The sequence below is a fragment of the Cladophialophora immunda genome, assembly GCF_000835495.1.
Source record: "Cladophialophora immunda strain CBS 83496 unplaced genomic scaffold supercont1.2, whole genome shotgun sequence".
NCBI classification, from domain to species: domain Eukaryota; kingdom Fungi; phylum Ascomycota; class Eurotiomycetes; order Chaetothyriales; family Herpotrichiellaceae; genus Cladophialophora; species Cladophialophora immunda.
In genome coordinates this window covers 2,210,864-2,235,422 of record NW_015622542.1, presented here as the reverse complement: position 1 = coordinate 2,235,422, position 24,559 = coordinate 2,210,864, and the positions used below count along the sequence as shown (strand labels likewise).

Genomic DNA, 24,559 nt, shown 5'->3' with positions numbered 1-24,559 from the left:
GATCCGCTGGACGGGCGGCTTCCTGCTATTTTCCTCAAAAATGGACATCCGCTTTACATCGGCAGCCGAAGAAGCCGCGCCGTGCTGTCCCTGTTCAGCAGCCCCGAAAGGACAGTGGACTGGGCGCTTCTGAAAGCTTCATTCCCGCTGATGAACAACCGGGACGACTGGATCCAACCGAAGAGCTGGACACTCTTCCTGCGGAGAAACTCCCAACAGACGGTCCTCTGAGGTGGTTCACAAAAGATGTGCAGCAATGCTATCTGCGGTGTACTTACAAGTGGAGTTTCCACCACAAGCCAAGGCTGTTACAGCAGATCAGGCACGGAACTCTTGATACGGCTTTGGCGTGGGCCATGCTCACACTTGCTTCCAGGTGCCGTCCTTCCTGTATTGCATGTAGTAACTCTTTGTTAATCCCTCTTAGGTATTCACCAACGCCAGCGTGCTTTAGCTCTCCCCTTGAAGCCAGCGATTTCTTTGCGCAGCGAGCGTCACGTGCCGTGCAGCTCCGTATCACTTCCCCAAGTCTGCCCCAAGTACAGGCGCTTTTGCTACTTACGGGACACAAGTGGGGTGCTGGCGACGGACAGAGCGCATGGATCTATCTCGGGATCGCAGTGCGCATGGTGCAGATGATGGGGCTCTGTTCAGAATCCCTGAACACCTCCGACGATGTATCGGCGTCAGAAGCATTCATTCTCGCCGAAGAACGTCGCCGCACTGCTTGGACGTGCTTCCTCATGGAGAGCCTCCTCAGTGGCGGCGGCAGCCGCGCACGTATCCTCACCTCCGAAGATATGAGGATTCAGCTTCCGTGTGAAGACGAGGCATTCATATTTGGGATACCCGTGCAATGTGAACTATTGAACGACGCATTCTCGCAACAGAAGCGCCCTGACACTATGCCAAGTCTGTCTATCCTTGCTTATACGGTAAGAGTGGCAGATATATGGGGTCATGTGGCGAAGTGGGCCTCATGCGACGAGTCCGTCACTGAAAGTCTCGATCATCAGGGATCGAGGGTGCACAGCCTTATCTCGTCTCTGGAGCATTGGAAATTGACATTGCCAGACCGGCTGCGGTACAGCCTGTTCTCGCTGCAAGCCCACAGCGTGCTTGAACAGGGCCAGGGCTTCTGCTACATGCACTGCATATATTTCATGGCCGTGATATTCCTCCACCGCCACGATCTGCCGCACCTGGGTCTCTCGAAAAGCCCGCGGTCTCTGGACGGTCTAGACCAGGAAGCGTTCGGGGACTGGGCGGGCCGGTCGTCGTACACCCTCTACGACACCGCGTCCACGGTGTGCGACATGTGCGAGGAGATCAACCGGCTCGGCGCAGACTTCCGGAGAGGGTTGGTTCCATGGATTGGCTTCACCGTGTACACCACGATCGGCGTCATGCTCTACTTCCAGTCCTTCCCGCTCGAGCCCCGTGCGGAGTTTCTCACCAAGACCAGACACAGACTCCACAGTGCCTACTTGCTCCTCAAGGAGATGAAAAACGAATGGCCCATGGCCAGCCGATGGGTAAGCTGTTGTACCTTCGCATCTCGGTCCCGCTTCAAGAGACGAAACGCTGACTGGATTGATTTCACTTTAGCTCGAAAACATATATTCACTGCAAAAATACCACGCCTCCCGGGTGCAACAAGCCAACCTGTCCGTGGAGGAGCTCCAGAGTTTCCGCAATCTGATGGTCGACTATGGCGCCCTGCACGACACGCCGGTCTCTGATCCCGCCACGGTTTCCGTTCGGTCCACAGGGAATACATTGGACCTGGCTTCAGAATCAAACACTCACTCGGGTCTAGAGGCTAGACAACGGAGCTACGCACAGCTAGGGGATACGCCTCAATCCGCGAGGACTGGGTCAGCGAGCGATGCGTCATTGGTAGACGTCTTGCATGTGCCAAATGATTTCGATGGTGCCGACTATCTCGTCTCAGAGGAGGAGATGGCGGGGATCTTCCAAGAGTTCTGGACCATGTTCCCTGGGGAGGTTGGCGCGGGTAACATGGCTTTATAATGACCGCGCGTGGAATCCAAACAGTTCGAACACAAAGATTGATCACGTTGATCCGAGACGGAAAGAGACATCTAGCATGCTCTATAAAGGGTGGAACGGTCAATATAAGTTCATTTGTGAAACAACTTCAGCACCCCTCTCAGGACCTGATGGGCCATCAGCTGGCTTGGAGGCACTCTTGGACCAGTGTATCCCTTGATAGGCGGCTCCCACATTGGGTTTGCTCCATTGTTCAAGGCGTGCTCAACCTCAGCAAGCTCAAACCATTTAGCCTCTTCCAGCTCCGTCTCTGGATAGGTAATGTTCTCTCCTCCCTCGACGCATTGGCCGATGACGCCGATCAGCATTGTCGACGGGTACGGCCATGGTTGACTCGAGTGGATCTGTACCCTGTCGATGTGGACACCAGTTTCTTCATAAGCTTCCCGTCTTGATGCCGTCTCGATGCTTTCGCCAGGCTCGATGAAGCCGGAGAGACAGGAGAAATAATTGGCAGGCCAGCGCTTTCCGCGGCCCAGGAGGACGCGCTTCGCGTCGGCCGATATGGGGGCGATGACTGCCGTAGGGTCGGTCCGTGGGAATGCCTGGTTGTGAAGCCCGATCCGGGTTGGACACGCACGCTGGCGGAGGACGCCATTGTCGGCAGGTGGACAGACCACTTTCGCTCCTCCATGGGTGGACAACATGCGGCCACCACAGCTAGAACAGTAGCGATTGCGATTATTCCAATCGATCAAGGACCGTGCATGGCTGTATATAGCTGATTGCGCGTGATCTAGTGTGAGGTCAACCCTGGTGGGCACGTATTTGAGGCCGGTGGCTGTTTGCGACTCCTTGACCAGGGCATAATGCTTCGAGCTCACATCGAGAGCAAAATAGGGCACACCAGCATACTCGCCCAGCTGAGCGCTCCCCCCAGCAGTCGCAGATTTGTCTTCCAGGTCCAGGCCGAGAAAGATGAGGGTTGGGTGATGATGATCCGGATTGAATTCAGCTATCTGGGTCTTCTCATCTTTGGCGTAGGGACGACCAATTGCATTGGCAACGTCCTCATATTTGCTGAAGGCAAGCTTCCCATTTGGTGTCCGCAGAGGGTTTAACTCATTAAAAGTGAGATACTTTGCACTGGCGTGGGTGGAGGCTTTGTCCAAAAGCTGGTTATTTAAGCGTACGAACGAGAGACGGGTGATGGGGCCATTGGAGAAGTAGGCGTTATGGCCCTGGCCAAATATCTCTGACAGACTGGACATGATGGTTAAGGAGGATAAAGCAAGCACCCCCGGAGGACCGACATTGTAAGAGGGCGGCGGAGTGGACGGGGTGGGATTTATTGATCGACGGTGATATATTTAAGCGCTCGGAATCGGTGGAGAATGCTTCTGGCCGTGCATCGCTCGCTTCCTGGATGTACTGGATGTACTGGATGTACGGAGGGATTCCGATGTGTGGGATAAATTGCTAAAGTTATTTGTCACAGTCATACCCGTGTCACCCGCAAGGCTGGCTTAGTACGGAGCATCTTGAAGCACCATCTGTAGTTAGCCTTTTCATCGCCATTTGCCTCAGTTTCGTACATTGTCTCTTGGTGGGTTTGAGGCTCCTACAGGCGGCGCGCCGCCCCATGAAATCTCCGAGAAAGTGCACTGAGATCTTGTTGCCGCCTTCACCGAGTCTGGCCTTGAGACTTGTGATGTTGTAATTCAAATGTTCTTTGGGTAGAGGATATCAGCTGGACGGTAGGACGGTCCCATGCTGGATCATATCATCTCGACGAGGTAGAGAAGAGTCAAGGGCTGCTATGTGAACATAATGGTACGCGTCACGTGGTGTCACGGGACTACGCGTCCAAGTCAAAAGGCTTGGCAGACATTGGCGTCTCTCTTTAACGCACCCCGACGCGTACCATATTGTCCGTTTGGCATATTCCGCATTTGAGAAAGGATTCAATCCCAGCACTCGTAAATCACATCAAGTCCAATCACGCCCGCATTGTGACTGGCTGACGTCCCGAGTTCTCCCCCGCCCGCCTCCCTCACGATCGCCTTTCTGATCGTAAGGAGTAGCCTCTCGCGCCGCGGGGCGGACGTCGAACACCACAACACTCTTCGTGACAGATACATCCTTTCGCCATTCGGCAGCTCAAGCGTTCAATGCTTCTCCCAGAATGATTCGGTCCGTTACATAACCTGTGACCGCCGCGAAGACTGCCTTGTGGATCAAATCAATGATTTGCTCGTTGACAGGCCAAGTCCTGTTTTGCATGGGCACATGGAGTCAATGTATGATATGAACTGATGCGACGAAATGCAGGCTTCCATGCCTCTTGAAAGAAAGAGGAGCGGAAGCGGAAGAACGGAGGTGCGGAAAAAGGATATACATACCACGGCAAAGCCCCGACACCCGTCCAATTCTCCAATGTCTGGTCAACGAGCAGCCTGACGCCCATGAAAATATAGCTCGCAAAGGGCCCAACGACGCCGTAGTATGCCATGGTGCCGCGAATGCCCGCCGCGAGCATCCCCTGGCCCCAGTGCATCGCATGGTTCACTCGGTCCGGATGGGCGTGGAAATCGAGATCGAAGAGGCGCGAGAGGGTTTTGCCTGGTACGTACGAGTTGGGCCGGTGCGTGAGCGATTGTTCGGCTTTGGCGCTCAAGGTCATCCTGGTATGTCGGTCAGAGTCAACGAGGGACACGATTAGTAAGTGGATTTTGTGAAAAGAAAGCCCCAAAAGAGGGAACAACAACTACATCATTCTTCATCCGTATCTGGGCTTCGCTTTTTCCCAAGAGCTGTTCAATACATACGCTGCAACACCCACTGCCCCTGCCCCGATCCCTATGGCGATACATTCGAGGAGCGAGAAGCGGATCTTCGGTCTTGCCGAGTTAGTATAATGCTCTGGCATGGCGGATAGGTGGCGTATTTGTCTCCCTTTTCTCTCAAAGGAACGGTGGTGAAGTTCACCTGAAGACAAGTTCCGACGGAGAAAATAGAACAATAGCAAAGCAAAGAAAGAAGAGAGTATAGGCTCTCCAGCGAGGGTCTTGGAGCTGGCAATTCAACCGCGGTCTGTTCATGACGTCTCATGGCGTCGGACACAGATTCCGGGCGTAGGGACTTGACCTCTGGGCTCAATTCCCCCTTTCCACGGTGAGAGTGGTGCTCATTGCTACACTATCAATTGATATACAACCCTTTTCCGTTCCTTGGAACTACTCCTGTGGCGACTCCTGATTGTCACGGACTAAACCACACTGGCTAAAGGTACTTGCTCATGGTGACAACTTAGAACCTGTGCGCCGTACGCGAGTTAGAATAACCCATACCCACCCGTTCGATTGATACGCCGGGTATGAACGCGATACATTCCATTTTTTGCTCCATGTTCCTGACTGCGACATTTCTCAAGATTCGGCAGCAATCTTCTGTCTCGCCTTTGCACTGTCGTCAAAGGGCTGCAAGCCTCCTTTGGCCGGGCCGATGAGTTGGAGTCCTTCGGGACTGAAGCGGCTGCCGTGGACCGGACAGTCCCAGCTCTTCTCGTCGTTGTTCCAGCACACGATCCCCTTCAAATGAGGGCAAACCGCACTCATGCGGTGGACCTTGCCGTCCTTGTCTTTGTAGACGGCCTGAGGGCGCGAGGTCTTTGGGTTCAACACGCCGCCTTGATCTTTCCCGAGGTCTTCGACGTCTTGGATATCCGAATGCAACAGGCGCTTGTATTGCGTGTTGATCTGGACGTCGTGCTCGATCATGCTCGGCAGCTTGGACGCCACGGACGCCATGCGTTGAGGGTTGTACACCTTCGCCCAGGGGTTGTCGACGCCCTGGATCTCATCCGCCAGCAGTCTTCCGGCCAGCACCCCGTGAGTGAGCCCGTTGCCGGAGTCGCCGGTAATCACATAGACACGGTCGCTGCCCTCGTTCCTGCCGATGAACGCCATATGGTCGACCGGCTCGAAGATCTGGCCGGACCATGTGTAATCCACGCTCCCTGCGTTGGGGAAGCGTTCTCGCGCCCAGGTTTCCAGTTCCTTGTACCGCTCGTCCCACTCGTCTTCCTGGCCCACTTTGTGATCACAGCCGCCGACCACCATGTAATCGTCCTTCTCGTCGCAGGCAGTCATGCGAGTATACTTGTAAGGATCGGCGGTGTCATAGATCAAACAGTCCTCGACGGTTCCCTTGGGGATGCGGATGGCGATGCAGTAGGTGCGGTTGTACTCCATTTCGGCCACGACGCTCAGCTTCTGCAGAGGTACGCAGGTGGCCTGTATCGCGTGGTTGCATCTCACTGTATGCCCATTCAGAGTCGAGACTGTCACAGTCTTCGGGCCCAAGTGGACATCCACCAGTGGTACGTGGATACCGCTTTCGGCACAGTCGGTCACACGTGCATGAGTGTAACATTGGAAGTTGGGCTGCTCCTTGAGCCACTTCAGCACGCCTACCAGGTATTTGGTAGGATGGAACGTAGCTTGACGGCCAACAATGACTCCTCCTCTTTGATCAGGTTTTCCTCTCCAACCTTTGACGGTGAGGCTCTCGTCATATCTCGAATCCAGGCCGAGTTCCCTTTGCAGTGCAGACTCTTCCTCAAGTTCCGACATGTCATTGTCGTATTCCTTGGTGCCGATGGGATATTGGGAGAGGTCATAGGCGGGGAGCATACGGTACTCGCAGTCGATTCCCAGCTCGTTTGAAACCTCACCGACATGCTTGAGCGCCCAGTCGTGTGACTCGGCTGCATGTTTTGCCCCGTCGGAACCGAACAGCTTCTTGATCGCCCCATAGCCGTCGTCGAGGTCTGACGACAGGTGACCGGATGTTCGACCACTTTCTCCTGCCACAGGGGTCAATATTATTATATGTCACTTCCCTAAGCTCCAGTGAAGCATACCTGAGAGTATGTCTCTTGCTTCGAGCATCACAACATTGACGCCCCTTCGCACGAGCTGTTCCGCGGTCGAGATGCCTGCAATGCCAGATCCGATGACGCAGACATCGGTCTCCAGGTCTCTTTCCAATTTTGGGAACTGAGGGCGATTGGAATACGGGTCAAGATGGACCCAGACAGAATCATGGTGGCCAGAAGTCCTCATGAACTGGTTGGGATCTGGAGACATGCTGATGGAACGACAGGGAACCGCGAGAGGGTGGTATTTGGGTGTCGAGGACCAGGTAACGGGTTTCCGAGAGAAGAGCAGCGTTCGTGAGAGGTTCGGCACACGAAGTCGCGTCGAGACCGCACGTGAAGCTAGACGTAGAAACAAGAGTCCTGCAGCAAAGCCCATTGCTAGACCCCCGCCAACACAGCTACGAGGAGATGGTCTTGGTTATGTAGAGACTCACCGGCATATTATGAGGCTCGCTAAGAGGTCACTTTGCATTACGGGATTGGCCTCGACTGCAGTTTGTTGTTGACGATAATGACTTTGATTTGAATTGCTCGAGAAGGTCAAAGGTCCGCATGTTGCTTCCGGTTCCTTTCATTGCAGGCAGTTCAACGTCAATGACTCTGGCCACTCAGATGAGTGCTCAATCGTGATCCCACCAAGCCCAGAGCTTCTTGAGTGGCCTTGTCGTAGACCCTCACAAGCAAATCAGCTGCCCCATGCTGAGATAGAACATCACCACGTGGCCCCCTGGTGGCCCGGGGGATGATGCTCGTGAAGCGACTCGCCTGACCTCAGACCGACGTAATCTTCACTTTGTGCGACACAGTCTGCCTGGGGCCTCATCTCCAGCCAGTGACCGGTGCCACCCCTTCTAAGGCTGTGTTTCTGCACCCAACATGGATGCGATTGGATTGGACGTTGGGCGCTGCTCGTTGTCGGTCAGAACCAACACATTCATCGATTGAGGCTTGACCCGTTTGGTCGCTGCCTTCACATATCGATATTAAGGCTACCAGCTGCCATCGGTAAAAGGTCGGGAAATGTTCAATTGATAAACAGCCATCTACCTGGATGTTGTACAGATGCATGAAGACGTCCTTCTCCAGGCGACACTCTTGGCTGCCTACCTGTTTCCTCCTTGTTTGTGCTCCTCCTTTCCCCCTCCCATTTCCGGGCGAAGATGGTTTCAGCGAGGATGAGCAGCCTGGATATGTCAGTATACAGGGTCAGGGACTGAGTGGCAGGGCTGACACTGTGACACAGGCGGGCGCCACCATCCAGACTCCAACCTTGGGACACCCAATCCTTTCTAACTGCCCGCAGATCTCCCGCGCAACATATTTCCGAGGCCACGATGATTGACTGGTAGGGTAGACAGCCTCGGAAGCAATATCCCGGAGGATCTTTGGTGAACTGGGATTGGACTTGTTGGATGGCGGTTTCGTCATAACATCGGAGATCTGGATGCTGTGTGCCAAACCTGAGGTCATCCATGCCACCTGCGAAAAAGAGACTGCGATGCCTGCGATTGCCAGCACTGCGACCACTCCGAAACTCCCATTCTGATTGCCCCCCCCCGAACCAAGATCCATTGCATAACATGAACTCCGTTGTTCCCTTTTGCCCAAAACAAAACCTAACCCTGTCCTTCACTTGTCGGTCGGTTTGAATGGTCGCAATCATGTCCCGAGAACTCGCACCGCCCCCAGACACCGACCTTGAAAATGCGCTCCGGCCCTCCACATCGCGCAAGAAAGTGAGTCTCGCGTGCCTCGCCTGCAGACGGCGTCGGACCAAGGTACGTCACGCTTGATTTCCCGCGCAATGTTGGGTGGTGCCTTGGGGAGTGGGCTGACTGTTCCAGTGTGACGGGGGCGTGCCCTGCGCTTCCTGCCTTTCACGAAATACCGAGTGTGTCAAAGACGAATATGATGATGGACGGCGGAAGCTCGCCGTCAAACGACGGTTGGAGTCGCTGGAGAAGGACCGCCACCTGCTAGACGCCCTACTCAATGCCCTGGGCACCGGAGGGCCGAACCAGCTGCATGCTCTTATCAGTCTAATACGAAGCAGCGCCGGACGGCAGGAGCTCGCCAGCTTTCTAGAAAACGGGTTCGGCGGCATCGGAGAAGTCGGAGTCCAGAACCATCGCCACGAGACGTCGTCGCCGACGTACAGGAGACATCGCGCTCGCCTGGGTCGGATTCAAGACATTGTGAATCCCCCAATATCCGTCCCCGCCAACCCGTGGACGACGGTGACCGACGACGACGACTTTGTCTCGCATCTCATGTCCCTGTGGTTTACCTGGGCTCATCCGTGGTGGCACTGGGTGGACGAGGCTCTCTTTCTGGAAGCAATGAGATCGGGCGACACCTCCAGCCTGATATGCACCCCCTACTTGGTCAACATGATCCTCGCCGACGCCTGTGTCAGTCCCATATCCCCCCCGCGCCAGCAGTAAGCATAAGTATCTTGACAAGAGGCGAACTGACATCCGGCAATTCTAGCTACTCGACACCCTCGAAGAAGATGGCACGGATCCCAACATGGTGATTCGGGAGCATTTCTACAACGAAGCCAGAAGGGGGCTGGATGCCCAAGAAGGCGAAGTGTCGCTGGCCATGGTGGCGACTTTGGGGGTGCAATGGACATAGTACGTCGTTGGTGTTACCCGGTTTTCCCCCTTTCCAGTCTCTTTGTCTTTGCGCTCACAAAGAGGTTCTCTTTCGTCCCTCCAGCCTGAACATAAACGGTCAAGACAAACTAGGGAACGGCGTCCTGTACCAGCAAATCTTCCTCTCCAAGAGCCTGAACAAGTGGCGGCAAAGGATCGCCCAAAGGTCCTCCATGACCCCCGAGTTCCTGGCCAAAATCGACTTCTGCCTGTGTCAACTCGAGTGGACCCTGTACGCGCTCAATCCCCTCATCGGCCTCGCGTTGAAGCAGGTCCGGGTCTTTGACCGGCCGTCGCGACCGAAACCCACCTCCCACTCCGTCGGCTGTGCACAACACCAGCCCGTGTGCTGGACCCCGTACCCGATCCCCTACACGAGCGTCGAGTGGCACCCCACCTGCCACTACCTCGCCTTCATCTCACTCGCGGAGAAGGCCACCTTGGACGAGACGCTGTTCGAAGAGAAACAGCAAAGCGACAGCGAAGTTGCCAAGGACAAGTTTGCAAAGGTCTACCACGAGGTGGAAGACTGGCCGGCGCATCTCCCCGGGTGCATGAAACTGCATGACAGGGCCATGCCCCATGTCATTGCCTTACAGTAAGTTGGGAATCTTTTGCTTCGCTCGCGTAATGACACGCAGCCACTGCCCTAATCTTGGTCAAAACAAGGGTTGATCCTTTCTGCCCCCTTTCAGACCGTACATCAAGAAGCCAAGGTTGCCTCAGTGCTAACCTTCTCTGCCTATTTTTTCGGTTGTTGGTAGCGCACTTCACAGTTGGGTCAACGTGACAATTTCTAAGCAAACAGCTGCCCTCGACGCCGGACACTCGAGCCGGCCGTCACTGGCAGAGACGCCACAATCTAGCGCGCAGAGCCACTGGATGGAAGTGTGCATAGCAGCGTCCAAAAATATCAGCAACCTCCTCGAACAGATCCGGCTGAATTGGGGCGCAGACCACTTCCCCGTCATTATCATGCAGCCTGCGACCATCGCGGCGTTCACCTTGCTCGAACAGCTGAACGACCGACCCGAGTCTCAGGAGGCCTTCTTCAAACTGTGCGTCATCCTTCGCGCGGCGAGCCGGAGGTTCCGCGTGAGTCGGGGAGTCCTGCGTTTGTTGCGACACAAGGTCAAGGAGAACGGCGTCGTCCTGTCCGACGAGTGCTACCGCTTGCTGGCCGACTATGACACCAGGATGGACGTGGATCAGAAGGTGAGGGCAACCATGGATAACATCGGGCTGGAATATCTGCTGGAGAAGTGGGATGATTTGGATCTCGATGAAGTATGATTTGTTATGTTGGCGGTCAATTCACATCAAGGAGTAAGTGCTTCGCGCCCGGGTGATTTTTCGTAGTAGATTTGTTCGCCGGAACAGCGAACAGGGTTTTTCTCGGGTCCCCAATTAAAAGAAGGCGGATGATCTCCGGTCAACTTCAGATACCTCTTGTGTTGTGTTTCAGAAATAGTGATTTGCTTGGGTTCTTCTTGCCGCTCATGGATGCTTCAGTGTTCAGAAAGGGTATGCGTTCCCCCACCAGGCTGCTGGGAGAAATACTCTTCACAACATGCCCACGATTCTGCCCATTAACGTCGTGACCTGCGGCGTGTCCGTCGCGCAAATGAAGGAGTCCGCATGTCTCGGCTGGCCTGGCGACCTGAATCTGTCCGAGATGTACTGGCAAGCAGCCGCGTAGTCGGAGCCGCCTGATACCATGAATCGCCGACGTCAAGTCAGCAACACCGACTCTTGCAAGACCGGGGGGGGGGGGTTCCGTTGGCACATGGTAACAAGAGGAGAAGGGGGGGCAGAGGGGTTGAGTCTGGGAGCGACATATATGCGGGAATCTCACCTTGATAGCCCGGGAAGTGGGCCTCGAGGGGCGAGCGAAGCAGCTTCTCCTGGAAGAGATCGGTCTTGTTGAAAACCAGTTGGACCGCGGTGTTCGTGAACCAGCGCGAATCGCACACGTTGCGGAACAGGTCGATGGCCTCCTGCAGCCGGTTGACGGAGCCGTCCTCGTAGAGGGCCTGGTCGTACTCAGACAGGGCCACCAGGAAGAGGACCAGGTCTACCTCCTCGAAGTAGTGCATCCACTTCTTCCTTTCGGACCGCTGCCCTCCGACGTCGATGACACGGTAGATGGTGTCCTTGTTGGCTGCAAAGGCGAACTCGGCGACGCCCGTGGTCTTGTGCCGGGACCGGAGGATATCTTGGTCATTGGGCACGAAGTCTGAAGCGGCAATTCGATCGATCGAGTCAAAGTAGCTGCGCTTTGGTTTTCAGTAGAGGACTTCCAAAGGGCCATTGAAGGTGAACTGTGTGTCTACTCAGCCCAACAGTGTAAGCCCACGTACTACTGTGCAGAATCGCAGACTTGGAACTCGCTGCAGCGAGAAAAGCACGTCTTCACGCCCGGGTCGGCCCAAAGCACACTGACCGCGAGGTATATCTCAGGAGATAGCGCTGTGGCCGTGATTTTTTGTCCTTGTGACAAGATTGCTGACGCGTGCCGGTCTACCGTGAGGTTTGTGAACGGGATGCCAAAGACGTCCATCGCTTCCAAGATGGCTTGCATCGCCTGAACGATATTGGTGAAGATGATGGCCTTGAAACACCAGCGTTCGTCAACGGAATAACCACCTCCGTTGATGAGTTTTAGTTGCTTCAGCACAGTGGATTTTCCCGAGTCACCAGCCCCTGTTCAAAGTCAGAATCGGAGCAAACCTGAAGGTCCGTGGACATGGACGCACCCACCTAGCATGAGGATTTTGACTTCTTTCCTCCGGGCCCTTGAGCCGTATTTGAGCAGCCTATCGACCTGAATGTGCCCTGTTCTCCTCTCTCGATCCTCCTTTCCCAGAGCAGAACCCATCCCATAAGCAGTACCGGCTCGGTTAGAAGCAGTCTGCGTAAGAAGCCGTGAATGACGGAGGGATTCAGAAGGTGGAGCAGAGGCCTGAGGATGGCGAGGGAGCTTGATGTTGGGGAACTCTTGGGAATCCCTAATTCTTAACGGCATGTTGAAGCTGGGTGAGGCGTCCAGGCCACCTCCCATATTCCCTGCACGACTGCCACCCTTCCAGGCAAATTCGAAGAAAGTCCTCCTGGTAAGTGGAGATCCTCAAGATGGAGCTACGCCTCTGCGCTGTGCCGCAAAACAGTGCCCGAGCAATCAGCGTATGCCACCATCGTCCGCGTCGCGGAGAAATCCAATGGGCCGTGGTCGAATACGACAGCCATGAATCATGATCCTTCTTTTTTAGATCTTCCGGCCCACAGCAACCCCTGGTACTTTCGATCTGGACTCTCCGCAGAAGGGTGATTGAGCTTGGCCCGCGCTCGAGTTCATTGGCCGACTGATAGAGGCTAACGTGGGAAGGGGCGGGCTGTGTCGAATCTTGGTTCCTCGTGGACAGGGGCCACTCGCCAAACTGCGTTGTGGTAACATCTGGTGCCAAGGGCCTAGTCCGTAAGAGGCAAGCATTGGCGAGAAACAGTTCGGAGGGCTCCGAACTGGCTGTCCATGTCCAGAAGGGAATCTCACCCGAGGCGGGGAAGGGAAACAGGCCCGGGGATCGAGCCCAGATCGGGCTCTCAGCAGGTGTGTGGAGCAAGTACGGCGATATTACAGGCATAGATATAGCCCCGATAGGTACTCCGCATGAAGTCCAGGTTCAGGACATACAAATCATGCGTCTGAAAACAGGTTACATTAAGCGCAGGGCTGCGACGGAGGGTGTCAGGAGCTGCTGTGACTCGAATTCAAAAAGAAAGATGTTGGATGTAGTCTCCAGCAATGAAGGAATATCCACGGATCATAGCTAAGACCACAGCTAAAACACGTCCCCGTCCCTGAGTCGAGGAGGAGTGCGCATCATGGGGGAGCACCCGTGGTTCCAGTGAGATCAGACCAGTCCGCGCTGATGCCGCCTCTGTCTGATTTTGGATGTAATGGGGAGATTACCTTGCACGGAATTTTTATGGCAGGCAGAGACCGCCGTATCGCATCTAAACCAGGCAGACCAAAAGTCCGCCGGCTTGGGGACGACTCGATTTCATGCGAAATTGGATTCCCCTCTCTTTACAGAAATGCAAGCGCCCTTTGGGGATTCGATGTCCTGTGACATGTAGCCTTCTCTTGCGGAAAGCATGCCCTCGTCCCGGACTGTTCTTATTCTCTCTGTAGAGCTTGAAGAGCCGCCCCGGAAATGAGAGGCCATAGCAGCGGTGCTCGCAAAGGATGAGTGCGAGCGCGTCTTAGGGCGGGGCACCTTTGTCCCTTGTCATCGGAGCAGTTTGCAGAATAGATTCAGAGGGGTCATTGTTGTCCGCCGCTGAGGGGTGGGTGGTTGTCGTGTCAGAGGGTGCACCGGCAGAAGTGTTAAGCAAAAGTGAAGAAAACGCAAAGGCTGAAAATGTCTTGGTGAAATGGCATGATGAATGTTGGAGTCGCGACGGGAAAGGACACAAGGGCTGTACTAAAGCGGCAGGTCGAGATACATGACGTTGATTGGACCATCTAGTCCTGCTTAAGGCTCAATGGTCGATATACCATTGATCAAATCAACTGTCCATAAATGGTCCAGTCTGAATTCTGGTATCTGACTGGGCGTCTCCTCCAGCCCATCGCCCTCTTCCCTGGGCAGTTGACGTGGTCTTCCAATGGAGCATTTAAGCCACGTCTCTCCTAGACGTTCTCGATCAATATCAGCTGATAGGAGCATCTCTTCGAACCGGTCCGTTGTAATTCTTAGCGTGCTGCACCAGGTACGGGTCCTTTCCACTGAGATAGGAGGATTAATGCCTCATTGACTAACGGGGTGAGCTTTGGTGTTGTCTGGGCCGCCAGTGCTTAGCCCGGTCGAAGGTCTTGTTGATCTGGCCGGAGACGGTCAATATTCGTCCAGGTAAGCATAGGCAGGATTGACTGGATGGATAAATCCTCAGATCTAATGGCCTTGCCTCCATCTGAGACCTGGAGATCCGTCGGCTGGTCCAGAATCGGTCGAGCAAAATCTTTTCTTGCTGCCAACGGATTGTCCTCTCGCGAACTCCAGCCATGACTCGAATTGGGCCCGATCTTTGGACAACAGGGCCCTTCGCTCAATCCATATGGTACTATTGACGTGGAAAAACAGGCCGTTTCGTCATTCATGATGTCGCGCAACTTTCAGCATGATGAGTGTGCCAGATTTGTAATGCAGAAGGTAACAGCAGGTTCTGTACGTAAAATCCGTCAGACCAAGATAACCCAAACGAATTTGTTTCAAAACGCGTGCAACTGCGCTTTTCGAGAGCACTTGATCACAGAATAGGACCTCGAAACCAGTCAGATTGGAAGTAGGAAGCATCATCTTGAGAGAAGCAAACTTACCTTGAAATGGCCATCTCCTTCCTTCCTCATGTTGAGCATCACTGACGGCCTGATTTTGCAGGGACATCCCGCCATCATCCAGGACGTGGTGACTGGACTCGGAATCTCCACAGACCTACAGTCGCCGTCTCAAAGACGCTCTCCAGTCCTTTCCGCGATAAATGCGACGCGAGTTCCTCATGCAGCACGAGACCTCCATGACATGTTCCACCAGTCGAGGGCCAGATCCGATGTTGCACCATAGCAAGCAGGAAAGGGATCTTTTTTTTCCATTATTATACATAAAGGGGTAGACAAGAGTTGTACAGTATGGACTTGGACAAGTTCAAGGGAATCGAAAGGGCGACCTGCGCCCGTTTCCAACACGGAATTGAAGGGCGGGCTTGTCCTGGAGAAAGATTGCGAGATGAACTTGCAACTCGAAAAGGACTGGCTTCTGCCCGTCAAGACATCGAACTAACTTGTAGGCGATGAAGTCCCATCAATATATCCCAACATTGAATGTACCGTGTCCCCAATCTGCCGTTGACCTGACCTGCGCCGTGAGATCAAGACAGTTTTTCAAACCTCGGGCCTGTCGAGAACAAGCACCTAAAACCTGCTCGTCAACTCATCAGTCGTAGCCTGGGAGAATCGAGACTCCTCGTTGACGTCGCCAAAAGTTGGCTCTCTGACCCCATTCAGAGGTGAGAAGCCAGCCTCCCCAGCGTTCTAAAACGCTCGCAGAAAATTCCCAAGAAAATTCATTGAGCCAATCTTCCCCCCATACAATCATCTGTCCTGTATCTTCAATGTCGCATGCTATTGTGCAAGCCTCTGTTAAAAATGTATTGGCATTCGCAGGACCAATCGCAATGAGTCGGTCTCTGAGACTGGGAGAAGGGATCATGTCTATATAGGCATGATGTGGCGTAGACAGCTGGAGCGGCGAAGGCTTCAGAGAACTCGGTAGTGATGGTTCCAGGGCTGCCAGAGTGGCCAAATGCGTCTGTGGATTAGAAATGACGGGGATCTCGAGAAGAGGGGAGAACATCTGGTGAAGTGACCGACGAATTTCGCGGATGTTGTTGGGCACCACAACCACGAGGGTGCTGGGGTCGCTGCTGGCACTCGATAAGGGAGTCGTGGCCGGTTGAGGCACCGAGACTGGAACAGGGCCAGGGACGTATGAAGGAGCTCCGGAAACTGGACCCAGGTAGCCACCAGGCGCAGCTCCATATGCCATGTAACCCGAAGGAGATCCTCTGACCTCACCAGGGCTCATTGTCGGGCCCGGTGAGCTGGCTTGCGACCCGTAGGCGGCCTTCAAGGACTCATTCTCTTGAGCGAGTGCCTGGTTCTCGCGGCGAAGTCGCTCGACCTCTTCCACCTGGATACTGTTCAGTTCGCGCTGGGCGGCTTCAAGTTTGCTCAAGTGTTCCTTGCGCCGCTGGCCTGGTGGGAAAAGTTAGTGCCTGGTTCGGAGGCAAATTTTGGGAGGGCCGTTCCGCGGGAGGCGTAGGGCTACCACTTACGGAACACTCGTTGGGCGTTGCGATTGTATTCTCTGATAGTGTATCAGCGAAAGAGCGAGACAAAGGAATGAGATCAAATGCGTATCTACGCACCTCTTCTTTGCTGCCTTGCTTGCTTCACTGCCCGACTCGGACATGGCGACAATTTGGATGATTTCACTGTTGGTCTGATGGATGATCTCTGTGGCGACCGACATCATTCAAGTACCTTTGGGCAGTCCTCGCATTGACGTGGATTTCTTCCAGCCCGACCAGTACGTAAGGCCGGGCGCAAAGGGGAGGGATCCGCAGAAGCAAAGCGTGGTCGCCTGGCAAGAGAGATCCTCCAGTGAGAGATCAAGGACAAAAAGCTGAGATGCGCAGAGCCCTTGGAGATTGTAACGCCAGGTCTGGAGGAAGCGATATGTCGAGAATTAAAAGGAGATGAAATGGTCCGAATCAGACGAGTGTTGCCGGTCTGATTGGGCAGCCGTGGGAATCGGGAGCAGAATAGCGCAACGGCCACCCTGCGAATAGTCAAGTTTAATCGAATACCGCCAAACGGTTATAGACGAGTCGGGACCTGAGGATCTTGTTTGATTCATGAGTCTGGCGGACACTTCCCTATATCTGTGGAGATACACTGCCCTGAAGACCCAGAAGATTGACACAAATAGTCTACCAAACCTTGGGCAAGGTGAGTGTTCGCAACAGAGACCCGCCCTACCCGTCTAGGAAGCCAGTCAGGACCATGTCCCGCGAGCCAAATGGACAGTGTAGTCAGCCACAGCCCTTTTGGTAGGGATTGGTTTGTCTGCCGTTGGCCGAAGTGGATGGGGACCCAAGGCAGCCGACCTTTGCACAAAGAGACAGCAAACAGCGACCAGGGATCCCAGGATGGCAGTTGAATTCTCATTCGAGTCTCGGCAAAACGTACCTGGTCCAGCTTGGGAATGAGGCACGCAGGGGCATGTAGTGAGGCCATTGGAAAGGGAGGGTACAACGAACGAAGGCTATCGGCCAGGTGAGCAAGGGTTTCTCGCCTAGGACCTCATCCTTGGTCCGAAGCCTGTGTAGGCTTCCCATAGGGGGACGTCAGACGCGAGATCGCCGCAGTCCGCAGGCCGGGGCCGCCGTTCGGCAGAGTGCGGGCTGCTACAAGAGGTAAGACCACAAAGGGGTGGATTCGGTACCCAGTCACACCTCAGGTGGTTGTCGAACACGGGCAGCGCAGGCGCCGCGCAAAAGGCAACCCCGGGAAAGAAGGGGATCTCAGATTTTGACGGCAGGGAGGCTGAGATGGGCATAGTCTGAGAGCCTGTTGCAAAGCCGTGTCCCAGACTGAAGGATTTTAAGTGTGAGGATACCTCACTACTAGTCGCCAGTTTAGTCCTGAGATTGGCTCCCAACCAAGCCAATCAAGCCACTGACCCATGACGAGTGGTCGGTGGGCCTTTTGCTGGTTTTCAGCCGCGGGAGGCTCCAAGAACTGCCACTGAAGACACGAGCAGCCAGACGGAAGCCATGCCAGGAGAAGCATATCCGACGAGAGTTTGGGGAGAATTGCCACGCGGTCCAGCTTGCATTGCAGCGCTGGGCACCGTTAGCTAGTTGTACGGAGCATGGGCTGACCATTTCAGCTGTGATGGTTTGAGATCCGTCGATGTACCCCAAGGCCCTAACCACCCACAAGGGCCACTGGTATGACGACAACAAGGGAATCAGCAACAGGGCAGGCCGTTTTTTTTTTCCGCTGCAAATTCCCCTCGCCCTGTCCACTATGGTAGCGCACCACACCCGTCTGAGCATCAAACTCGGTTTGACACAGCATCCCGGGCCCCACCGAGGGCTTTGGGGGACTTGTTCTCCGCATAGTTAAACCCGTAAGCGAACCTCTTTCTCGGCTCGCCAGGCTGCTGGGGGCTGCCACTATGAATTGACCGAGCCCCTAAGTAGAGGAAGGTGGACGAGGGAGGATGAGCCCCTTGCGCAGGACTGTATATGGTCATGTTGCCGACCAAGACTAGGCTCGCTGGGAGCCGCAGGATTTCGCTTACATCAATAGATTGATATCGACAATGGTGGAGTCGGTTGATCGAAATCAGTTGCCTGTGACAAAAAGACTTGGAGCCGGGGCTGATGTTTCCCATTGTTCTTGAGAGTGGGATAAGAGGGTCTAAGCAACGTTGGACCTGTACATCGCAGGTCAGCTACTGCGTACTAGCTGTAACGATTAGAAGTTGGAGACGGGAAGGACATGGTCGAGTGGATGCTATGAGATAGGATGTGCATGTTGCCTGGGTAGCTAGGGCTGCCACAGCCTGCGCGTTCTGCTGCTCATGTGAATTGTCCTTTCAAAATGCGCATGCTTCTATTTGGGGCACCGGCAGCATGATGCAAAGCTGTTGCGCAGCAGACAGGGGGGCGAAGAGAGTTGCGAGGGGACCACTAGGTGACTAGGAACTGGAGGAAAGCACCCAAATGGTCAGTTTGTCAGATGCATCCCATCATGGATGGTGGGAGGTAGCACAAAACCGAAAAATGCAGTAGAGGAGGAGGGAGCGTGGGCCCCATGGGAAAAAACGACGGCCGCCTGTCGTGCCACGGGCCACGGCGGACTGCAGCCCAAGATGGCTGTGGCAGCCGACCTCACATCAAATTTTTTTTTCCCTTTCCTCCTTGGGTGTTCATGATGACCCAGTTGTTCTTACTCAGAAGTCGTAGGTGGTAACCTCCGGCCCACGAAATTGGGCATCTACTGTGAAGATGACAGCGGGGGGATCCAGGGTGCTGCCGAGCTGCCAGCAAGCCCAATCTATCCGGTGGTGGTAGTGGTGGTGGCCCCGACAACAAAGCAGAAGGACAAGTGAATCCCAGCAGACACGCCCTGCAGCAGCCACCCAAGGGCCCCCAGGGCCTCGACCGGGCGAGAAACCCAGTAAGGTCGTGTCATAGAGTTCATCTTCCTGCAAGCCACCTGCAAGCCCCATGCACGTCGACCAACTTGGCGCAGCGCAGTATGAGCTACTGTGCAATTTTTTTCACCTTGCAAACAAAAAAACCCAGACAGACCCATGAGCACATGAGGACACAAGTTGGATTCCTGCTCAGCCGCACTCAAACTGTCATGTGAACTGCTCCTACATACCAGGCAGACAACGAAGGCGCATGATCCACCAACAGGTAAAGTCGGAAGAACGGTGCACCGGACGTTAGAATCCTCAATGCTTCACTTACAAGTGGGTAGCTAGGTGGCTACCTACTCCATACTCATGGCCCTACGAGCCCTGCCCACTACCCATCTCGATTCCCTGAGTTCCGACAAGGTGCCCCCCCGGGCCTTTTCCGCCTACCAAAACCCAGCCTGAACGGAACCCCCATCCAAAGCGTCAATACAACCAACCAGGTTGGTGTCGGGCCTTTGCAGCAGGGGACGAGAGTGTTTTGAAAACAACATCCCGCGCCAACAACTTTTGACGTTCCTGAATTGCAAGCGGATGCAAAAAAAAAATTTCATTTCACCGCCGCTTCTTACTTCCCTCTACTGCCAAAATTACCAGCAATCATGCCTACGCGGCTCTTCGTGCTGGGAAGAACAGTGTCCCACGGGATTTGCCGAGTTCCTGTACATCGGAGATCGGGATGCAGAATTGGAACAGCCCATGACGAGTAGTGATGAATTGGAAGAGGCAGATTGATTAGCGGGCGTCGACCATACCTCTTTGGACCCAGGGTATCCTCAAACCGCCTCGCCTACGCCTCCATTTCCCGTCCTTCAAGCGAGCAGCCTAGTTGGCTGTCGCTCAGCTCAGATGTTCCCTCTTGGTATGAGCGGCTGGGACCCCTCCTGCTTCGTTGCTGGGTCAAGCGTTCAGCCTTTTCGGCCTGTAACAAGATCCAAGAGGAGTGCTTCCACATACTGCAGAGCAAGCCTAGCGAGCCTTATCGTTATAACAAACATATCGACGCCTGCAGGGGACTTCTGCCGAGTCCTACAGGGGCTTTGCGTTCAAGTTTGCCACTTCACTCCTAGTGGGACATCTTGCCAGCTCATGGGCCGGCCATAGCTTCGAGCTTCCAAGTTGACCTGTTTACATGCCGCTTCCTGTATCCGAGTTGCAAAATGTCGGATTTGAGACTGTGCCGGGCTCCGCTGAGCGGCACATCAATCTCTACTGACGTCGTCAAACATTTGCTGATCTGGATCAACCGAGGATGCCCACACCGTCGGTCCCATTGAGATCACAACTAAGGCCGATCTTTCTTCCATGTTAGCGACGAGTGTGTCTCTCCCGGAAAGGGGTGCATCCCTCGATATTGTGCCCGCCGCAAACAAGTTTCAGGTCTAGTTCAGATCTAGCTTGTGACTGTCGATCATTTCCCAGAATTCCCTGGAGCTGAACTTCGCTTAGGCGATCGTCTTCCCTAATTCTGCCATTCCTGCACCTCTAGACGCCCCCAGCGGTGGCCGCAGCAGCAACCTATTCCGTTTACCGGATCTGGAGACAGGAGAGAGAGCAAAGGCCCCTTGGGAAAGACCACGGTGTATCCTTTCTTCACACGACCCCAATTTGAGACTATGTACGTGAGACGTCAGATTCGGTTTAGTGCCAGCCGGGGCCACCACGGTCGTGTCTGCGCCCAGCAGATGTCGATCTTGACACCAACCACCAGCTAAGCGATGCATCATTGACTCCAAAGACTCCTGAACGCACCCCTTTCGAGTCATCGCCCAGGATTGGAGAAAATTCTCCGGTTGTTCCCTCCCCCCCCACCATTTGCTCGTTGTCTCCCTCACCTGAGTTGCGTATTGCGTGCTGTCTCGGCTGATGACCGACATGTTCAAGCCATCAAAGCCACACTAAGCCTCAACTACACGACCAATCAAAGCCGCCAGTCAAAGAGCTTTTCATCAGCCCGTCTTCGGACACTCCGTCATCAATGCTAAACACTCCGCGGATTCGATGTGTGATCTTGGACTTGTTGTATGTAAACCACAGCCTCCCCCAGTTTTCGACAATCTGAGCTGACCATATCTAATCAATCAGGTCCCATCGGTCACGTCCCCGTGACGCAGCCGGCGAGACCGAAGTCCAATCCTCTGGCATTTGACACACTGAAAATATCCCTCTCCTGGACCCGGCAAAGCTGGAGCAAGGTTGGGGTACCCGACTCACTCCAATGCCTTATTATTGCAACAAAGAGACACGCGCTCAAACTTTAATGATGCCCTGCCTGCGAGTAATCCAGGGCGGAGCAGCAAAAAGAAACACGTTTTGCTGTTCCCCTGCGCAAGAATAGGAGAATAAACTTGTACGTAAGGCAGGAGAAACCGAAGCCGCACACTGGGGGACTCGATCGATCATCCATGCGGATGAGGTCTGAAGATAGACTCGGAAGTCTCATCCAGCTGATATCATGCCACGCATTCAAGCACTCGTGTCAACCCAAGGTTCCTTGACGCCGGCCACCCGGCTCTGGCGCCGCGAACTGTGGGCTCCTGGGAGTGAGGGCAGCTGTAGGCGACTCGCAAAAGCCTCGCAAACTTTATCCCCTGAAGCTAAGGATTGGCAGGAATCTGAATCAGTGGCGACAGAGACGACATGTTAGACTCCTGGGACCACGTCCCCAAGAACCCACAAACAGACCCAAGCCGAGGGGCATTGATGTGCCGTGAGGGAAATTTCTCCATCAATCATTCATCTTTTAAAGTGGAAAACACTTAGGTAGGTACACGGGGGCCGTTTCTGTCAACGGTCCAGCAAAGGACATGTTGATCCATCTACGAGTCATCGTCCGCACCGACTGCTCATTGGACTTTGACTGCATGGCAAGCACGTTTTTCCCTTTGACACCAAAGTGAAGAAATTCCCGCACCGCTGTCCCATTCCAACGCCCAATCCCACACGGCGGCCACCCAAACCAACAACTCATAAGACGACTGCGTGGGAAGGCAACCTTCATTTGCTTGACATAAAAAGGACCCGGCACGCCTAACGCATCCCCCCGAGTCTTGATCCCAGTGAACTTGGTAATTTCCAGAAACCATGAGCTTTGCTGCTCATTGCTCGGCCAATGAAAGTCCCTATCACGGGTCCGAAGGTCCTCCGAATCAAGGAATGCTGCATGGCGCTCTCACCCGCTTTGCTGTTCCTCAGACAAAAGCAGACGAGAGGGTACCTTTACCCTACCCAGACCCAGATGATGCCGACGACCACATCCAAGCCCTTGCTATCGGCGCCAGGGTACTTGAAGCTCCACATGCCATCCTTTTCGTTGTTCCAGTAAGCTCCACTTGCCGCGTGCATGCCTCGACGACCACTCGTTTTCTTTGCATCGTCGCCCGCCGAAGCCGGGGAGGAGACCGCGTGCTGGATGATTGTGCTGTTCACCACGTATTTGTACTGTGGTTGGCTGGAGGCCGACGATCCAGGAGTGGCCTTTACCGTGGTCTCTTCCACGAGGGCGCCCAGGATGCTGTTGATTATCATCGTGTTCCATCGTTCAGTGTCCGGGTGGGAGTAAGACGTTACCCCTGAAAGGGCGGCTTCGCATGCCTATCCGGCCGAGAGGCGAGAAGTTAGCGCCCTGCACAGTGCAGCTTTTGGACACCCTCTCGGTGCCTGGCCGCCGTGGTGTACTTACATTTTCTGTGATCTCCTTGAGACGGGTATAGGGCACGGGAGGGGGAGCTTGTTCCGATGCCATTTTCCTGACTGCGATCTTCCCTCCTGCCACGTATTTGGTGATGTATGTATCTTGGGTCTTGCAGATGAGATGCTTCAATGCAACCGAGGGTTTGGGTGGCGAGTCCGCTTTGAAGAGCGACAGCTGTTCGCTGACACAGAGAGTCGTAGCAGGGTCGCACGGAGCAACTGTTGTCACCGAGGACTCTCTTGTGTATGGCTGCTCGTTGGGCTGGTCCCCTGCAGGTCTGCACGCTTGCTCTTCGGCTTCAGGTCTGGTCTCCTGGGCTGTGCTTTCTCGATGTCCCTGCGACTTAGTGTTTCCTTTTTCGCTTCCCACCAGTGCTAGTTCCCTAAGCTTCTCTTCTGCCTTGATCGTTTGGTCCTGTTCACGCTCTCCCTGTCGCCGTCTACTTCTCAAACTGAAGGTCGAGGCCTTTCGCGCAAGTCGGCGTCGAAACTCGGTGAGAGGCCCGCGGTCAGGGTGTTGCTGCTGGGTCTGGCGCAATGTCACAGTGCTCTTATTGAGACTCGCGTCAAGCAGGTTCGGATTGGAGCGGTGGCGCTGAGAAGATTTTCGCAGTCGGTGTCGCTTTGCTGGCTTGCTTGGACGGTCGACCGGATCCAATGCACCTTGAGGTTGATTATTTTGAAGCGGGTCGAAGACAGCAATAGTTGACCTAACCCTCCGCAGTAGGGTCGACATTTTTCCTTCCCAACCCCCCACGGCGAAGCAGATGGCCCCTGGTGCCGCCAATTGCCAGTGGGAAAAGGAAAGCCGAAGAGCACCCCCCAAACAAAGCTTGGGAGGGGCTGCGCGAATGAGAAGCTTGGATGCAAGCAGGTGCCTTACTTCCCCCGCAGAAGATTGTTTTTTGCTGGTGAAGTTGCCCTGCGGTCACAACAGGGAAAGGGAAAGGGAAAGCTTGTCCATCGAACGTATCCCAAGAAACTTGCACCTTTTGGTTTTCCGCAGAGTAACTCGTACCAATTATTCCTGCAAGGAACGACAAGGATACGACATATGTTATTGCTTTCATAGCTTTTTCACCCAGACCCAAGCTCCCATTACCACTACTGTTCCTAGTTATAGCTACCAGCGACAATGTCCGAACAACCACTTCTTCAAAGCGCCCCCGGTAAGCTCCCTCCGTCCCTGCTCCCGTGCTCCCTCCCCGTCTTTGTTCAACCCATCACAGAAATCTTCCCGGACTAACAGTTTCATCTGGGGGCGCCGCGCACGCAGGCAAACGCATCGCCCTCCCGACCCGCGTCGAGCCCAAGGTCTTCTTCGCCAATGAGCGGACCTTCCTCTCATGGCTCAATTTCACCGTCATCCTCGGCGGGCTCGCGGTCGGGCTCCTGAACTTCGGAGACTCGGTCGGCCG

The 24,559-nt window shown here is 54.5% G+C and overlaps 7 protein-coding genes across 7 annotated transcripts; 2 read left to right on the top strand and 5 right to left on the bottom strand.

Moving 5' to 3' along the window:
* Positions 1 to 49: 49 nt before the first annotated feature.
* PV07_03087 (uncharacterized protein) lies at positions 50 to 2,034 on the top strand (the record flags this gene model as incomplete). The annotated part of the gene is made up of 3 exons (XM_016389751.1): positions 50 to 376; positions 428 to 1,535; positions 1,609 to 2,034. Exons 1-3 carry the CDS (start codon positions 357 to 359, stop codon positions 2,032 to 2,034), a joined length of 1,554 nt encoding a protein of 517 aa, XP_016251653.1. The 5' UTR covers positions 50 to 356.
* A 14-nt stretch (positions 2,035 to 2,048) lies between these two features.
* Positions 2,049 to 3,780, bottom strand: PV07_03086 (uncharacterized protein). Its single transcript, XM_016389750.1, has one exon. The coding sequence runs from the start codon at positions 3,282 to 3,284 to the stop codon at positions 2,145 to 2,147; it is 1,140 nt and encodes a 379-aa protein (XP_016251652.1). The 5' UTR covers positions 3,285 to 3,780; the 3' UTR covers positions 2,049 to 2,144.
* A 4,836-nt stretch (positions 3,781 to 8,616) lies between these two features.
* PV07_03085 (uncharacterized protein) lies at positions 8,617 to 10,905 on the top strand (the record flags this gene model as incomplete). The annotated part of the gene is made up of 5 exons (XM_016389749.1): positions 8,617 to 8,733; positions 8,800 to 9,366; positions 9,446 to 9,591; positions 9,677 to 10,210; positions 10,377 to 10,905. 5 exons carry the CDS (start codon positions 8,617 to 8,619, stop codon positions 10,903 to 10,905), a joined length of 1,893 nt encoding a protein of 630 aa, XP_016251651.1.
* On the bottom strand, positions 9,494 to 12,860 carry PV07_03084 (uncharacterized protein). Its single transcript, XM_016389748.1, has 4 exons — positions 12,373 to 12,860; positions 11,973 to 12,315; positions 11,468 to 11,883; positions 9,494 to 11,321 (listed from the first exon to the last, which is right to left on the bottom strand). The coding sequence occupies exons 1-4, from the start codon at positions 12,671 to 12,673 to the stop codon at positions 11,176 to 11,178; spliced, it is 1,206 nt and encodes a 401-aa protein (XP_016251650.1). The 5' UTR covers positions 12,674 to 12,860; the 3' UTR covers positions 9,494 to 11,175.
* A 1,145-nt stretch (positions 12,861 to 14,005) lies between these two features.
* On the bottom strand, positions 14,006 to 17,509 carry PV07_03083 (uncharacterized protein). The gene is made up of 4 exons (XM_016389747.1): positions 16,600 to 17,509; positions 16,507 to 16,538; positions 14,993 to 16,426; positions 14,006 to 14,936 (listed from the first exon to the last, which is right to left on the bottom strand). The coding sequence occupies exons 1-3, from the start codon at positions 16,704 to 16,706 to the stop codon at positions 15,606 to 15,608; spliced, it is 960 nt and encodes a 319-aa protein (XP_016251649.1). The 5' UTR covers positions 16,707 to 17,509; the 3' UTR covers positions 14,006 to 14,936; positions 14,993 to 15,605.
* Positions 17,510 to 18,186: 677 nt separating this feature from the next.
* Positions 18,187 to 18,995, bottom strand: PV07_03082 (uncharacterized protein). Its single transcript, XM_016389746.1, has one exon. The coding sequence runs from the start codon at positions 18,633 to 18,635 to the stop codon at positions 18,294 to 18,296; it is 342 nt and encodes a 113-aa protein (XP_016251648.1). The 5' UTR covers positions 18,636 to 18,995; the 3' UTR covers positions 18,187 to 18,293.
* A 3,118-nt stretch (positions 18,996 to 22,113) lies between these two features.
* PV07_03081 (uncharacterized protein) lies at positions 22,114 to 23,877 on the bottom strand (the record flags this gene model as incomplete). The annotated part of the gene is made up of 2 exons (XM_016389745.1): positions 22,114 to 23,042; positions 23,131 to 23,877. 2 exons carry the CDS (start codon positions 23,875 to 23,877, stop codon positions 22,668 to 22,670), a joined length of 1,122 nt encoding a protein of 373 aa, XP_016251647.1. The 3' UTR covers positions 22,114 to 22,667.
* Between the last annotated feature and the right edge of the window lie 682 nt (positions 23,878 to 24,559).

Bases quoted from the DNA above. Each gene is read 5' to 3' on its own strand.
- PV07_03082 (XM_016389746.1), bottom strand. From the start codon at position 18,635: ATGGGAAACATCAGCCCCGGCTCCAAGTCTTTTTGTCACAGGCAACTG.
- PV07_03086 (XM_016389750.1), bottom strand. From the start codon at position 3,284: ATGTCCAGTCTGTCAGAGATATTTGGCCAGGGCCATAACGCCTACTTC.
- PV07_03084 (XM_016389748.1), bottom strand. From the start codon at position 12,673: ATGGGAGGTGGCCTGGACGCCTCACCCAGCTTCAACATGCCGTTAAGA. The intron at 12,316-12,372 runs GTGGGTGCGTCC...GACTTTGAACAG, and splicing joins AGTCAAAATCCTCATGCTAG to GGGCTGGTGACTCGGGAAAA. The intron at 11,322-11,467 runs GTGAGATTCCCG...TCATGGTATCAG, and splicing joins CCACTTCCCGGGCTATCAAG to GCGGCTCCGACTACGCGGCT.
- PV07_03083 (XM_016389747.1), bottom strand. From the start codon at position 16,706: ATGATGTCGGTCGCCACAGAGATCATCCATCAGACCAACAGTGAAATC. The intron at 16,539-16,599 runs GTGCGTAGATAC...ATACACTATCAG, and splicing joins AGCAAGGCAGCAAAGAAGAG to AGAATACAATCGCAACGCCC. The intron at 16,427-16,506 runs GTAAGTGGTAGC...TTTTCCCACCAG, and splicing joins CAACGCCCAACGAGTGTTCC to GCCAGCGGCGCAAGGAACAC.